General features: G+C 35.3%; 1 protein-coding gene across 5 annotated transcripts in view; it reads right to left on the bottom strand.

Moving 5' to 3' along the window:
* KLHL13 (kelch like family member 13) overlaps nt 1-15174 on the bottom strand; it is a gene marked incomplete at both ends in the record, with an annotated part of 106549 nt that overhangs the window by 55793 nt on the left and 35582 nt on the right. For 2 of the 5 annotated variants that reach the window (XM_084258792.1, XM_084258788.1), the window contains one exon: nt 13829-13894. The exons of 1 other annotated variant lie outside the window; for it this stretch is intronic. In XM_084258792.1, the coding sequence (XP_084114918.1) occupies nt 13829-13894 (66 nt within the window). Of the gene's footprint in view, nt 1-4464; nt 4563-5052; nt 5133-13828; nt 13895-15174 lie in introns of those variants that run through there. 2 more of the 5 variants (XM_084258789.1, XM_084258787.1) reach the window with 2 other exon arrangements.

Here is a 15174-nt window from a genome sequence, read left to right on the forward strand (position 1 = left end):
AGGGTCTGGAAAACATGTCACATAAATAATAGTTAAAGAAAGAGAAGACTTTGTAGCTTGCATGTAATAGAAAATAAGTGTTTTTCCCTGTAACTCTATATGGCTATACTAGAATAATAAGATAAAAAGATGCGAGGAATTGATTTTACTCAATGCAAGAAAGCTGTCCATAAATGAAAGGTGCTGCCTTGGTAAGGTAGTGAGCTCTTTGTCCTTGACAGTGATCAAGGAGGAGAAGTATCACAATCTCTCAGAAGTGTCACCAAAAGGATTCCTGCTTTAAAAATGCATTTGTATTCTCTAAATGACCTCTAAGATAACTTTCATCTCTATGGTTTTCCATTAATAAGTGTTAAACTAGTCCTTCTGTAAGCTCAGATGATGGAAATTCCCAAAGAAAGTGCCACACAAGTTTGGACAAACACTAAATTGCTCTTAGATGTTATGATTTTTCTCCACATATTGTTAGATTGAGCTATGTGCCAGAAACAATTAAACAGACACAAAAGTTTACATATATGGTAAAGTGAAAAGTAAATATGTTCCTTTCTCATTTGAGAGATCAATTTAAGAAATATTTTGCAGAATCAAAAAAAATCTAAAACACAAGGCTTTGTTTTATTTACTAAGTTAGAAAAAAGACAATCTTAGGGGATATAAAACAGGTCAAATTTAGAAAATGCATATATTTATTTTGCTTATCCTTTGAGTCACCCAGCAAGGAACATTTATATAGTATGCACAACCTCTTCTCAGGCAACCTAGACACTGAATTTTAATGATGAAATGAGAGAAAACAATTACTACAGAATACTGTGCTACTGACATTTACTATAAAACATATTTTACATATTAGGCAAAATAACTGTAAACAGGAGCTAACTGAATGCAAGAACACTGGGTAAAGGAGGACAAGTCTAATTCACCTATATATTGTCTTGCTAGAATTCACTGTTACATTGTTCTGGTTAACTCCACCTATTGTCTTCCTCCTCATTGTCACACCATTATTATCAAACTTACTTCTTGTAAAGAAAACATAAAATGATCACTGATGCTAATTCTGCTCTATTTCAGTGTATCCTTAGAACCTAACAATGCATTAACCATATAACATTAGACTGAAATAACCATTTTACTATTTTAAAACAACAAATACCAAAACAGCAGAAAATCACTTGAATGTGACTGCCCTTTCAAGCTTTATTAATTTAGGAGATATCCCAAATTATGGATAGGTTAATTTATATGGTTCACATCTGTCAGTAGCAGAGTCTTAACTAATTCAATTTACACTGACCAAGAGACCCTCCCTTAGGCTAAGTTTGAACTTGAATCTACTGTTGAGCAGAGTGTAACACAAACATGTCACTCAGATGTCTATCAACACCATGCTTTCAGAATTTCACAAGGAAAACACTCTGCCACTACTGAAACTACTCTGCAAGTGTGCAAAGCTGAAACTGAAGACAAGTGCATTCACCCTATAAAAGCTAATTATTGGATAATCCCTCTGGAGGTAAAGGATTATTTTCCTATATCTGCTGTCTTTAAGATACTTTCCTCTCCCATATCATATTATAACAAAATTTCAAAAGTGCTTTATGTTATAGAAGGAACTATTCTCCTATATATTATCATAAACATTGTCACTGTCATCAATAAAGTTCGAAAATGTGGAGACGTTTCAACTATCATTGAAGTTCTAGCCAAGCAGAAAGAAAGCAAACTTGGACTTTATATCCACAAGGGGAAAAACTGTCTTTTTGTTCAATGATTTCAGTAAGTAAAACGTTCTCGACTGTAGCTTTCTCTACCATAGCTGCACTGTCTTATCGCAGCATCAGTGGAAGACGATAGCTAAGCAGCACATACACTGAGTTTGGAGAGACCATAAGGAGCCTTCCTACTTTTTCCATAGTTGATCAATTACTACAACACATTTTCACTACAACCAAGATTATTTTATATTGAAATTTCAGTCTTTGAAAAAGTACCCAAGTCTTCATTGAAAAGCATGTAATGAATATTTGACAAATCACAGTAAATAACAAAAACTTACAAACCAATACTGATGCTTTACAAGCAAACAGACAAAAAGATGTTACATTAACTGTGAAGAATTCTATATTTGAGATATTTTATTTCTAAAATACTGCAATTTATTAAAGAGTCAGGATTTATTCCATTTCAATGCAAGGAATAGAGACATAAAAGACACAACCATTTAACCTATAAACAATTGTGAGAGCAAATATAATGTTACTTGACCCAGTTTTCCAATTCTTTAAAATTCTGAGAGTAAAAATTATGCTGAACTTAAGTATCACTTCTGTGTGTATAAATGCTATGGAATATAAAGAAACACTGATGAGAACAACATGTTAAACATGATATTTTTATTTCTGGCCAAGGGAGGCAAAGACTTTAATCCAAAACATTCAATAACTAAACAATTTATTATAAAAACTGATTTAAACTCACCAAGCTAGTCTTTTTCTATATTTAACATATCTTCTCTCTTTGTATATTTAATAATACTTTAAACTCTGTATTAATTTATTTATAAGGCAAAATAAGGCCAATTAAATAATATAGACAAATGCAGTGTCAAAATAATCTAGCCTTACACTAGCACTTCAAATATATTTTTTCATTCTACCTATGTGTGCACTTCCAACAATCTCTGTCAACATGCAAGATCTGCAGTATTTTCTAGCTCCCATAATCTAAATCTATTTACTCATGTCATCAGGTCAAAGAGGTTAGTAGTTAAAAAAGAAGAAGGTGATTCACTGAAGATGTTGTACTAAGCTAGTTTGTGGCTACTATGAATTACTAAAATGTAAGTATTTTTTTTAAAACCATCTCTAAACATTGGCAAACCAGCTGTAATAAGGGCTGCAATTTGGATCTTTTGGACAATAAAATACAGTAGGAATACTAGATTCATTAGTAAGCACTGTTAATTGTAATACACTAATTTTCGTTTGGAGTATGTGTGTTTTTGTTTTGATTAGAAAGTCACTTTTGGTAAATTTTTGGATATTTTTCACAAGCTAAAATTCATAAAGTCAACAGGCACATCTCATTTCTCAGATTATTTGAAGGCGCTCCATTAACTTGTCACCTTCATCAACTTGTCACTTCCATTAATTTCTGCTTCTCAAGAATACAGCGTTTGAGAAACAAATACAGCTGATCTTTCTTCTTTTCTTTTTATAAATATAACTGAAATTTTAACTTGATAGGAAAAAGTGTTTATACCCAAACAAATACAGTAACCTGAAGCATCTCTATAAACAAAAAAGATAATGTGAAAATGAAATGATTATAGAATCTAACTCTGAAATGTCCTCAGTATTCAGTGCTTTCCAGGGAATCACTTCTTTTGGACCGAGAGCACACCCACATTAACTCAGCAGCTGAAAGCCTTTCAAAGAATCAGACACCACTGTGCATCTGAACCTCACATAAAACAAAAACTAAGTAATAAAGATTTCTAAAAGTACAATTAACCTAAAGAAGGAAGAATTTTTTTTCACATCTTTCCTATTGCAAAATATTTTAAGAGGAACAGTTACAGTTAAGGTAGTCTTTTACTGAAAACCTTTTTTTGTACTCATATATATTTTTAAAGGGTCCAGCTTTACCTCACCCCTCCTCCTCCAACAACAAAAAGGCTCACGGACAATACTTTAAAGGAGTATTTTATTATATTTTTAAGTTTTGTTTTCAAAGGAACACTTTGCAAATTAAAAAAAATAAGATTTTGGAAAATTTTAGAAAGACCTCCAAATATATTTCAGTATATATCTAGTTAAAATAAATTTCTAAAACACACAGTTGTATAATACACTTTTCAATTCCCTATGGATATATAACTAATCACAGAAGTATAATCTGCACAAATTCTAACTTACACTTCAGAACTTGAATTATAAAACTGGAAAAGAGATATCAAACTTATTAATATTCATACACAAAAGTATAACAGGGTTAATGAAAAGACTCATCTTCTGATCAGTGTGTTAATTGGGAAGGTTTCAAATTCATCAAAAAATAATATAGAAACCATTTACATATTTAACACAACACCAACATCAATTATCAGCAGTTTTCTGTGCCTTTACACAAAAGAATTCAGATCTGCAAACATTCAAAAATATCCAAACTATGTAAAAGGTTTAAGTTTATCCCTATGCAATTCATTAGTTATACCTATGCAGCTTCCTATTGGTAATTAGATTCTGATTAAGCACTTTAAATGAAAATAAACATAAACTCCTAGGAAAACAAAACAATGGTAAAATGTGGGCATGCCCATGACTTTAAACGTAAGCAAGCTTGAGGTTTTTAAATCTTGTGGGTTTGGGGATGTTGCTGTTTTGGGTATCCCCACCTTGCCACAATGTTGATTCATGAACGAAATCCCACTTTAATATCCTATTTTCGCTCACTTACATGTATGCTGGAGAAAGTGGAGTTGACCTGGATGTTTTAAGCACAGGAACTGGGAATTTCCAGATAGCAGGAGAGCTCGTTTTCCATTTCAATGGCATGTTGTCACCACGGTACTACAATAACAGTAAACAGCGTTTCCATAACAGACTACCAACTAGGACTTCCATTCCACACTGTACTGACACAGCAGTGGCTGCCGCGGAGAACAAGCAAACGATTCTGCCAGTGCCCTGAAACCGATGCTTTCAATCTGTAAAATAGGGCTGCAAGGTACCTCCTTTAAATCCTTCTGTCCCCTAAAGCAATATGATGATTCTACCGTTCTCACTCAACAATAGTGCCACCTCGTTAGGAAAGCGTTGACTGCAGTATATTTTTTTTTAAGACTGCACTGTGCATACCCCACAATGCAGCTTTATTTAATAAAAAGCAGCTAGGGTTGCTTTTTTTAAGCTTGCATTACCATTGTTCTACCTTAACAGGGATACTGCAGCACTGTACTGTATTCTGCACCAATTAACCTGATTTCTGACCAATAGTAGCAGGAAAAAAAATAGATGGGTTTCATATGAAAATGAAACAACATACCTACTCAGAATACACTTGTCATCCTCTGAACATTCTTCTTTTGAGCTGCAACAATACAAATGGGATATAAACCTCAGCATAGCCTTAGGCCACAGCTAATAGAGATCAGTGACTAAATTCAGCAGCCTGCTTTCCTCCTGTGCAAGCTCTGGCCACACAATACAAGAATGCCATTATGGGAAAAGCCCGTTTAAAAAATGCCAGTCTCTGTTTTCCAGTTAGAAGAAGGAAGAATGTAAGAGCGAATATAAACTGCTGCAGAACTCTGCACGCTCTTCTAGTAGCTTCTGATTCAAGTTGCTCTCCTTTCCCTATTCTTATTTCCAAGCCGGGATGAGCAAAATCTCATCCATTTACAACATGCTGTGGTAACGTGAACATCACTCTGTCTTCTGCGGCAGAGAAGTACAGAGTAGCGTGCTCTTAATAGCAGTCCTCGGAGGGACGCTATCAACAATCTAATTCAATGCTGCCCTCCCCTTCCTCTCTCCCCCTTTTCCCTCCCGTCCACCCCCCTCCCTTTTCCACCTCCCCCTCCAACAGCTCACACATTGCCTAGAGGAGAGACCAATGCTGCTGGCCAAGCAGGTGTCCAGCAGGGACCATTCCAAAGCTCAGCAGCGGATCCGGTAACCTCTAGGGGTTAGTGACTGACAAGGAGATTCAAAAACTAAAGCTCCGTCAAAGGCAGCTTGAGATATTTCATGAAAGCAGTGGCAAATATAGGGTCCATCTATAGTGTTTAGAAATACTGCCAGAAAACAGCAGAGCAAGTGCTCCGAAAGTGAGTGGGTGTTCTAAGTTTCTGTTTCAAGCACCAAACTCACAAATTTTCTGCACAATGCTCAGAAGTGAAAATAGGATAAACTAGGATGATGATGAATTCTTTATTTGTAGGTTAAGGAATTTTACTTTTGAGGTAGGCAAGCTGCCAGCTAAACATTTAGCTGCTGCTATGTCTCTACCTTCATAGAAACTCTCTACTTCCACCTGAAAACAATATTATCTGTCTCATCAATGCAGGTTTTTAGTAAGGACAGACCTCCACTGACGAGAATGCTAGCGCCTTTAAAAAAAAAAATCAGTGCAGCAACAAAGAACTCATATTTATTTTCAAGTTTATATCCTAGCAATAAACTGCGCTTCCATATTAAGAAGGTAACTTTCAAATATTCTTTCCAAATTTTTCCTAGCTTTTAAAAGACTAAGATATAGTCCCTTAAGAGCCTTTCTCATTTGTATTCCAAAAGCACAGATGACAGAAACTACTTTCAAAAATTGCAAAAATATATAATTTAATATACCAGAAATACAGCGTGAAACCAGCTAAGGGAATCACAAGCACCTTCTTTAAGGTACACATCAAGATTCAGGCAAAAAGTATTTTCCCATGAAGCCCAAATCCGTATGTATATGCAGTATATACGTAGACAGGAAGCTTATTTTGAATCATTGAACAATAAGGCATGAACTTACTCGTAAGTATTAAGTAGATGTCACTAGTTCACAAATAATTTTTATTCAAACTATCATACACAGGAATACCTCCAAAAAAATCTACTCAAACAACTTCAAGGGTTAAATAGTATCGCCAACTCCTCCCCGCCCCCCACAAGAAAACTGTCTCATAGAAATCATCAAAGAAATTGGAGAAAGTATTTACCAATACTTTAGTGACAAAATATATTTAAAAGTTTTTTTTTAAAAAAAAGTGCCTCTAATACAAATAAACCATAGTCAACATTTTACCTTAGAAGATTTTTGCATAGTTAATAGAGAGCAAAAGGGTCCCCAAGTACACTCAGCAGGAAAAACTTATTGGAAACACAAAGAAAATACACAAAACACACACATATATCAAACAAGTTTGGAATGTCCCATTCCAAAAATGTGAAGCATTCTTGAACATTTAAAAATATAAAATGGGGCCTCCCCTGGTGGCGCAGCGGTTGAGCGCTGGGCTGCAAGGCTGCCCGCAGCCTCTGCGGTGCCGGTTCGTTCCCCGGCCGCAGGCGAGGGTCCCACACACAAAAATATTTATATAAAATGTACAATGGCCCCAAATGAGCTGCCGGTAGCAAGGAGTTGATTTTAGGAAGGCTATTCAACCACTTTCCTGCCTATGAAAACATTAAAAAGCACCAAGAGCAAATATGACTTCTCCTGAGAACAAAGATCCAAGGCCTGCATCAAACATGGCAGTGAAGTATTTCCAGCAAATCTGCTATCAAGACAATGCAAAATTTATGAGTGGGAAAGTGGGAATGAAGAGTTTTCCAAATTTCCAAGAGGGTAACAACCCCCATAAGCAGGTGAAGAACACTTTCTTGCAAAGGAACTCAAGTTATTATTCTTCTGTGAACAATCAACTGATTAAAAAAAAAAACAACATAATTCTTTGTCTAATCTCATTAGGCTCCCAAAGACATCAACAAATACCACCAAATCTACACCAAAGTTCAGTTTCAATTTCTCTTAGACTTAATGTTCAGTATTCTATTTTGTGGAATTCCAACCACTTTAAACAAAAGACTGCCTCTCTCCACCCCATCCTCTGCAATCTTCAAGACCCCCAAACTCTAAATGCATGTTGAACATTTATTTATATTCAGTTCTTTTGCTTTAATAAATTGCTAGCACTCATTTGTAATTATCTCTCATAGGCAAACAACTAATATGCTAAAGCCTTTAAAAAGAATTCCACTAAGAAAGATAGCCCACGTAATATACTTTATACTATTAATTTGCTTAACAACATTATTCCTCATATATCAAGTAGAAATAAACTTCAGCCAGGTAAATTCACCCCAACAACAAATAAGCAGAGTCCAAATTAATCAGATTACTACTCTGATGGCAACTACAGTAGCAACTATGGAGTGTAATTACCATTACATTCTAGAACTAAAAATGCTATCACCTACAGAGTGAAAGGAAGAAAACGATTAAACATGTATTTTAAATGTAATTTTATGCAGGCTCAGTGTCCCACTACTTTAATATTTAGACTTGGAAATGTCAAAAACCCTCAGTCACATCATAGGAAACACTGATTTCATTCACAGAACACTTGGTTTCTATTATGGACAACTGCATAAAACAGGATAAGAAGACAACATACACAAAAGCTCTTCAAAGCATTTTATGAACATTAACTAATCACTTAAAAATACCTGTGAAATGTGTATATCAGCCATGTAATAAACAAAGGACAACGCTGGGACTTGGCCAAGGCCACAAAAAGAGTCATTCTTGGCAAAATCTTACAACACAGAATTCCTTGGCTCCCAATGTAGAAAGAGAAGATTTTTAATAACTTTTAGAACCTTTACAAATCATCTTGCTCACTACCCTCATCATGTAAATAAAAAAGCTGAAGCTTAGAAGTTAATGTAGCCAATGTCACACTGCTAGCTAGCAGTAAAAATGGCACTAGAAACCAAGTCCCCATCTCCTAGGCCAGGCCAGAGCTCTAGAATGCCTATAGCCCCTACTTCTCAATAGAGACTGTTTTACAGATGTGTGTTTCTTTATGAAGTAAAGCACATTTTACACATCTCAATATATTCTAAAGAAATAAGAACTATTAAAAGCTATTTATTCCCCCAGTTGCATGTACCCTTAAAGATAGAAGTGGGAAACACCAAAATGGTATAGAAAGACCATTTTCAAAATCTTAATTCCAGAAAGTGTTTAAAATTAAGCCAGTTGCATTATGGGAAAATAGCAAACTATGTAGGTGACAAGCTATTTTTTTTCCCTCAGTACAAATGTTTCTCAATTAAAAGAAAAATTAAAAGCGAATTAAAATTTTCTTCATAGTAAAATTTAACTTGTTTGCTGTGGTTTGTCTAGAGTACCACCACCTCACTAAATGAATTGGCTAATATGTTGTGTATCTCACCTCTTCTCTCCATATTTTCCTGATAATCCCTAAGAGATGACCTATCTTTTTCTTGCAAGTTTTGCTTAATCCTGTGGTAGGTACAACTGAAGACTAATAGCATTAATACAGTTTGTGTGAGCAGGGACTGTGTAATCTTCTCCTTAGCATTGACAGACCAATCTGGGATAGCCATGAGACTTTAGTTGCTCATAGAAGATTGTAAATCATGCCAAATTATGTGCTCTGTTTATGTTCTACCAATCAGTACAATATTCAGATGGCAACCAAGTAGGACTGTTAAACCCTTTAAAGCACACACCCCAAAATGAACTTCTGGACAACAGCAAATGTCTTAATACATTATGGGTTCTTTATTATAGAAAACAGAACTGTTCACATGAATGGCTACATAGACAGGTGTGTGTGTGTGCATGTGCATGTCCTTCATTTACGGAAATTGAATGTCCAATACATTAAAAATTTCTTCCTAGATACTCAGATATGTAGCCTTGCTTAGATCAAATGGAAAATCTCAGATGTTTCTCACAGACAACTACACTGGAAAGTCATCATTTCATCTTTTATACGCACCTTGTCACATATCCTTACCATAACTGTGTAGATCCTTCAAGTCCCACAAAGAATTTACATAGGCTACTGTAGCTCTGAGTATGCCCTGGATTAATATAGTCCCTATCTATAATGCCAATAGGCAGAAAATAACAACTGCTGTGCAGGTACATACTCATGCACATGCTTGTGTGTGCGCATACAGAATTTTCTCATACCACGAAGACTTAAGTAATGGGAAGCACTGTTCCCATCTTTAACATTTCTAAGGAAAAAGAAGAGTGCTAAGTTGATTTTTTGGAGGGGGGATGGGGAGCAGACCAGCAACAAGAGGAGTTGATAAGCTGGTAAAACAGGAAACAATAGGTAAAGGGTGCAAAGAGGAAAACAAGAAAGGCAAGGAAGGTAATAACTGGCAGAATGGAAGTGGTTCCAGGTATTTATGTAGCACTTTTCATTACAGGGGGTTAAAGGAGTTCAGGTAGGGGGACAAAAATCAAAGGAACTGAGCAGATAACAAAAAAGATTCAGTTGTTGAAGACCCACTGACCCACAAATCCTGACAAATTACTTTCACTACATTAAAAAAATCAGCACTGAATGAGAAATGTAGAACTTCTTGCATTTCCTTCTTCTTCCTTATTGCTTTCTGCAGTATCCATATTCTCTATGACTTCTTAATTTTTATTTTTGGCTACCCTGAGCACTTCCTTCATAAGAGATTCTCAGTGCCTAAGTAACTTTTTGACAGGATTCAACGAAATTAATTCTTAAGTATTCCCAGCTACTAAAAACTGCTTTAAACTCCAAACCAAAGTGTTTATGTGTGCTGAGAGTGTTGGTAGGGGAAATCAATGATTTTTAAATATATACTATTTACATATCTGAGTTCACATTACCATTTTTAAATTGCTTTTAAAAAGCAATCTAGAGAGATTGTTTATCATCATCAAATAGGAATAATGTATCCAGTGTTCCAACAAGAGGCTATTCTACTTCATCTGCTTGAGATGCCGATCCCAAATTCCTCTTCCTTCTTCAAGACTGAATCCCTGGATCTCTTAATCTTCCTAATTGAGCACTATTCCTGGCACATTGGGAAGTACTTAATAAATATTTGTTGAGTAAATTGAAGAAGTTTATAAGCAGAGGAGTGACAAATAAGAATTATGTATTGAAGCCAGGAAAGTTTATTAAATGCTGTTACTGATTTTGCTATTACTAAAACCAGATTTAAAGTAAAAGGAATATTCATCTGTGCATTTGATCATTCTAGGCTCAAAAATCCTTAAAATAAAAAATTAAATGTACATTATCTTGTGAAAAATAAGTAAATGCTGAAGAAAATCACCCAGAATACAAGCTATTTTAAATGAAAATATAGTGAGGATTATTTATAGTGAGGATGGGTTGCTCTAACGAAGAATCTCCGCTCTAAACTCAAATAATGCAAGCTGTCTCTCTGTAACCTCAGAAGTAACTTCTTACATTACCATGGGTAAATGAAATAGACAAATCATTGCCGGATTTTCTGATGTGTCTACACACTAAACCTGCATCTTTATCAAAATAAAAAGCCATGAAAAATGTAGTGTTACCGAAACAAAAGCTAAGAATATAGCTCTATCTACTGAATAAGAAATACATTCATATGAAACTTTTCAAAGTTTTACTGCTTTGTTTTTCATTTTGGTGACACCAAATACAGGAGCAAAGTACAAAAGTTGTATGAAGGCAATGTAAGAGGTAATATTACAATCTTAATTTTCAAAAATCTTGAGTTACATTGATAAGAGTAAACAATTTCTAATGATTAAAAACTTTTAGTGAAAGCACAAAACAAACCCAATCTCAAAACGCATGCCGGTTAAAGAAAGTCAATGTGATTTTGATATGAGAAAATATAAAACAGAATTCATGTTCTAGGTTGCCCTGGGTTTTAGATGCGATTGAAATTTGGGTTTCTTGACTGTCACTCTATCTACTTCAACTAGTAAGTTCAGAACCTCTTCATGCCTTAAAAAGCAAATATTTGTTTCAAATTATCACTTATTTCTCAAAGAATTCTGAAGCTACACAACATTAGAGTAAAATACATCTTCCCTTTAGGTAGCCTATATTTGTTCCTTATTCAGCTTTATGTATTTATTTTTATTTTTTTTAGATTTATTTATTTATGCATTTATGCCAGAGATGCGGGGGTGGGGGGTGGGGGGTGGGGGGTGGTGAGAGGATTCACCAGAGACAGAGTGGGGAACAGAAAAGGCAGGCTGACCGAAATACACTGCTGAGGGGAGCAGCTGTCGAGACAGGAGAGGTGGCTTTGCCATGTGGGTAGCTCCCTGACAGGCCAGGGAACGAACTCATGCTGTGAGGCTGTGGGTTGCTTCATAGTGTGGTGCTTAACCCCTTGCGCCAACAGGGAGGCCCCTCAGCTTGATAAATCAGAGACCCTGTGGAACATTTTTATGAGTCTTCCACTATACAGGGTCTGGCCATTTTGTTTAAAGTCCTATGATACTCTTTAGTCAGGAACATGACTTAAGGAAAACACTTATTTTTAGAGATTTCCACATTACCAATTTTTGAGATTCAGATTTGTAAAGCACAGAACAATATAACTTGTATTCCAAAAAGGGCAAAGAGATAAGATCAAGTTTAAATTGAAAATCTAAACAGGGAACATGCATTATCAAAATGATTGATTAGGACCATGTTTTTGCATTTGTTAATTTAAATGCATTTGTTTAAACTGAGGCATCCTTAGTGTATTGGCCATTACTGACAGTGTAAGAGAGACTCCTTGAACTTCACAAATACCAAATCAATCAACTCACTGTGCCTAGCCCAAAACCTGGTAAGAGGTGCATGCTTCACAAATTAGGTTCATTCATCAGTATGTACTGAAAACTTAGGAATTTGCTAGGTGTTACAATTATACAAAAGAACATGCATTCCCTGGCCATAAATCCTTACAATCTAATCAGGCAGATGGCATATTCCCATAAGAAACATGAGTAAGCATAAATATATTGTTCCAGTAAAGCCTGAACTATCCAGAAGTCTGGATCGCCTAGTTTCTAGCCAATTTTTTAAAAAATAATTTAAATTGAAAACAACTGGCATAGGTTAACTCTTAAAATAGCAAAACTTCCCTATTTTCACTTTTGGGTGGAAATATTTCTGCCCTTCATCTTCGTCAAGGCTAAAATGGACACAAACCTTTTGAAAATACCATAGGCACCACAAGGCATAGCAGTTTTTGTGATATGCCACAGATGTAGTTACAGGAATGTGTGAAAGTCACATCTGTCATTCCTTACCCTTGCCCAACTCCAGCCCCCACGTGCTATGATGTAAACACGGATACTGGGGATGGAAAAGTCACTTTTTTCTTACCCTCCAACACGTACACCAAGAGAAAAGTCCTACACCTTGAAGGCAGAAGTTCTCAAATTTTAATCTGCATAAGAATAAGCCTTCGCAAATATTTAAAATGTAGAGGTCTGGAGTTGGGACTCAGTACTCTGCATTTTAAACAAGTACATCAGCTGCTTTTTACAACTAGCTCACTAAACTTGGAAAAATACTGCTTTAAAGTCAAGTGGCTAACACCCATTCAAGACAGTCCCAGTGAGAGCGAGACCGTGTATTCTCTCTCGGCCCCTGGCATATCAGCATTGGCTGCTCACCACTACTTGTCAGTCTGCACTGTCCAGCCATTATCTCGCCCTCCCACACTCCAGATCCTTCCAGGTCTGGGAGCATCTGAAAGCAAGGTCTCCAGCTGGCTGACAGCAAGGTGCAGAGGATGACAGAGAGACGCAAGGCGGGAAATGATGAGGTACAGCAGTTAGGAAATAGAGGCAGTATAAATTATATTGATTATGTAACACAGAAGAAAAAATTAAAAACTTGTTTCAAACTTTTTCAATGAGGAAAAATGCAAAAGAGGACAAAGCTGGGTACCTGTGGTGTGGCGCTGCCATTAGCTAGCTCTGTGAGCTACTGCATGGTTGTCTCTCATCCCTAAAATAGGGAAGATGACACCTTCTTTGCCTAACTCATAGCAATGGTATGAAAACCAATTGAACTTAGGTTTTGAAAGCACACTGGAAAATATAAAGCACAATGCAACGGTGTGTGGTATTTTTTAACGGAATAATTTATCATTTTGGTGTCTTCACAATCACAGTACTCCAGACATTACTGAAAATTTTCTTGACAACTAAACGTTTTCTTAGTACTTTAGGGTCTTTTTTTATGAAAATAAATACTCATTACAATAAGGTAGAGGAAAACGCAGACCCTTGCACATACCCTGAAGTTGATTTTTTGAACATATCCTTGAAATCGGCTTGTTTTAAAGACAATTGCCTCCGTCTCCTGAAAGTGGAGTGCAAAAAAAAAAAAAAATCTGGTTAATTGTGGCTTTACTGCATATAATTCAAAATTTCAAGCACACACCACAAGTATTTTAGCTGAAAATTAATAAACCATATTCATAAATCCTGAACAGTTAAGACCACACAAAATAAATTTTAAATGTCTAAATTAAGTTTGAAAATGTAGCTAGAAAGTGTAAGCTTCTATTTGTTTTGAGAAGCTCTCTTAATGTTCAGAAAGTCTGCAATAGAGACTGACATTAAAAACAATATTTATTGGCAGCTGATCGAAAACACTAAACTACCCAAATTTAGACATAAGGAAACACTTTTCCAGTAAGTATAGACTCAGCCTTGGAATGTTTTGTCATTTTCTAGCTTTTTTTAGCCTAAAGTTCAATTCTTTGCTGATATACTGTTTTGCCATAAAAACCTGAAAGCAAATGACACACATTACAAGCATTCAGAGAACAGATGGCTAATGTTCTTCTAGGTTCATTTACTACCAATTTTCCTATTTTCATACTGTTTGTAATTAATAAAAACATATAAACAGATATACTGTCTCCTAACCAGAAGATTTTGGATTTTTTTTTTTTGTGAAGTTCTGTCATATATCTAACCCCTATGGGTTGATAAAAAGGCAACGAAGAACAGACATACTTCTGCTACTGCCTCAGGAATGCAGTTTTAAAAATAGACTACTGCAGTATATGTGGTCGACAGTCAACCAGCAAACAATTAAAGTATTCAAGCAGGTGTTTGAGAAGCTTGAAGACAAAATTTAATATATAATATATTTAAATTATTTCATTTATGTTGCTATCAGCTTATAAAAGGTAAACATTAGGAAGCACTACCTTTATCTAACTTTTTCTTCAAAACAAACAGTTCGGGTTTTTTTTTGTGTGTGTGTGGGTCATCTCACACGAACATTGCATTATTAAAGTTACAACTAAAATCAAAGTCATAGTTTAATGGTCTCTTAAGTAAGACCTTGGCAGAGACCTTATCTAAAATGTCCTAAATCTAATAGCTTCTTTGCAAAAGGTTGACAGCAAGTATTTTATTTCTACTTTAGAATAATAAATTCAAAACGGCATCTGCTAAATGGCAATACTATTTCAAAGACTACTTTTAAATGCTATACACATAAAAAATGATTATTTTGAATAACAAAAAGCTACAATGGTTAAATTCATATTTGTTATGTTTTAGCACTAAGCCTCACCAAGCAAATAACAATTATATCATTTCTTTTGCTTAAAATACATTAAAGTA

Source organism: Talpa europaea (genome assembly GCF_964194135.1).
Source record: "Talpa europaea genome assembly, chromosome: X".
NCBI classification, from domain to species: Eukaryota; Metazoa; Chordata; class Mammalia; order Eulipotyphla; family Talpidae; genus Talpa; species Talpa europaea.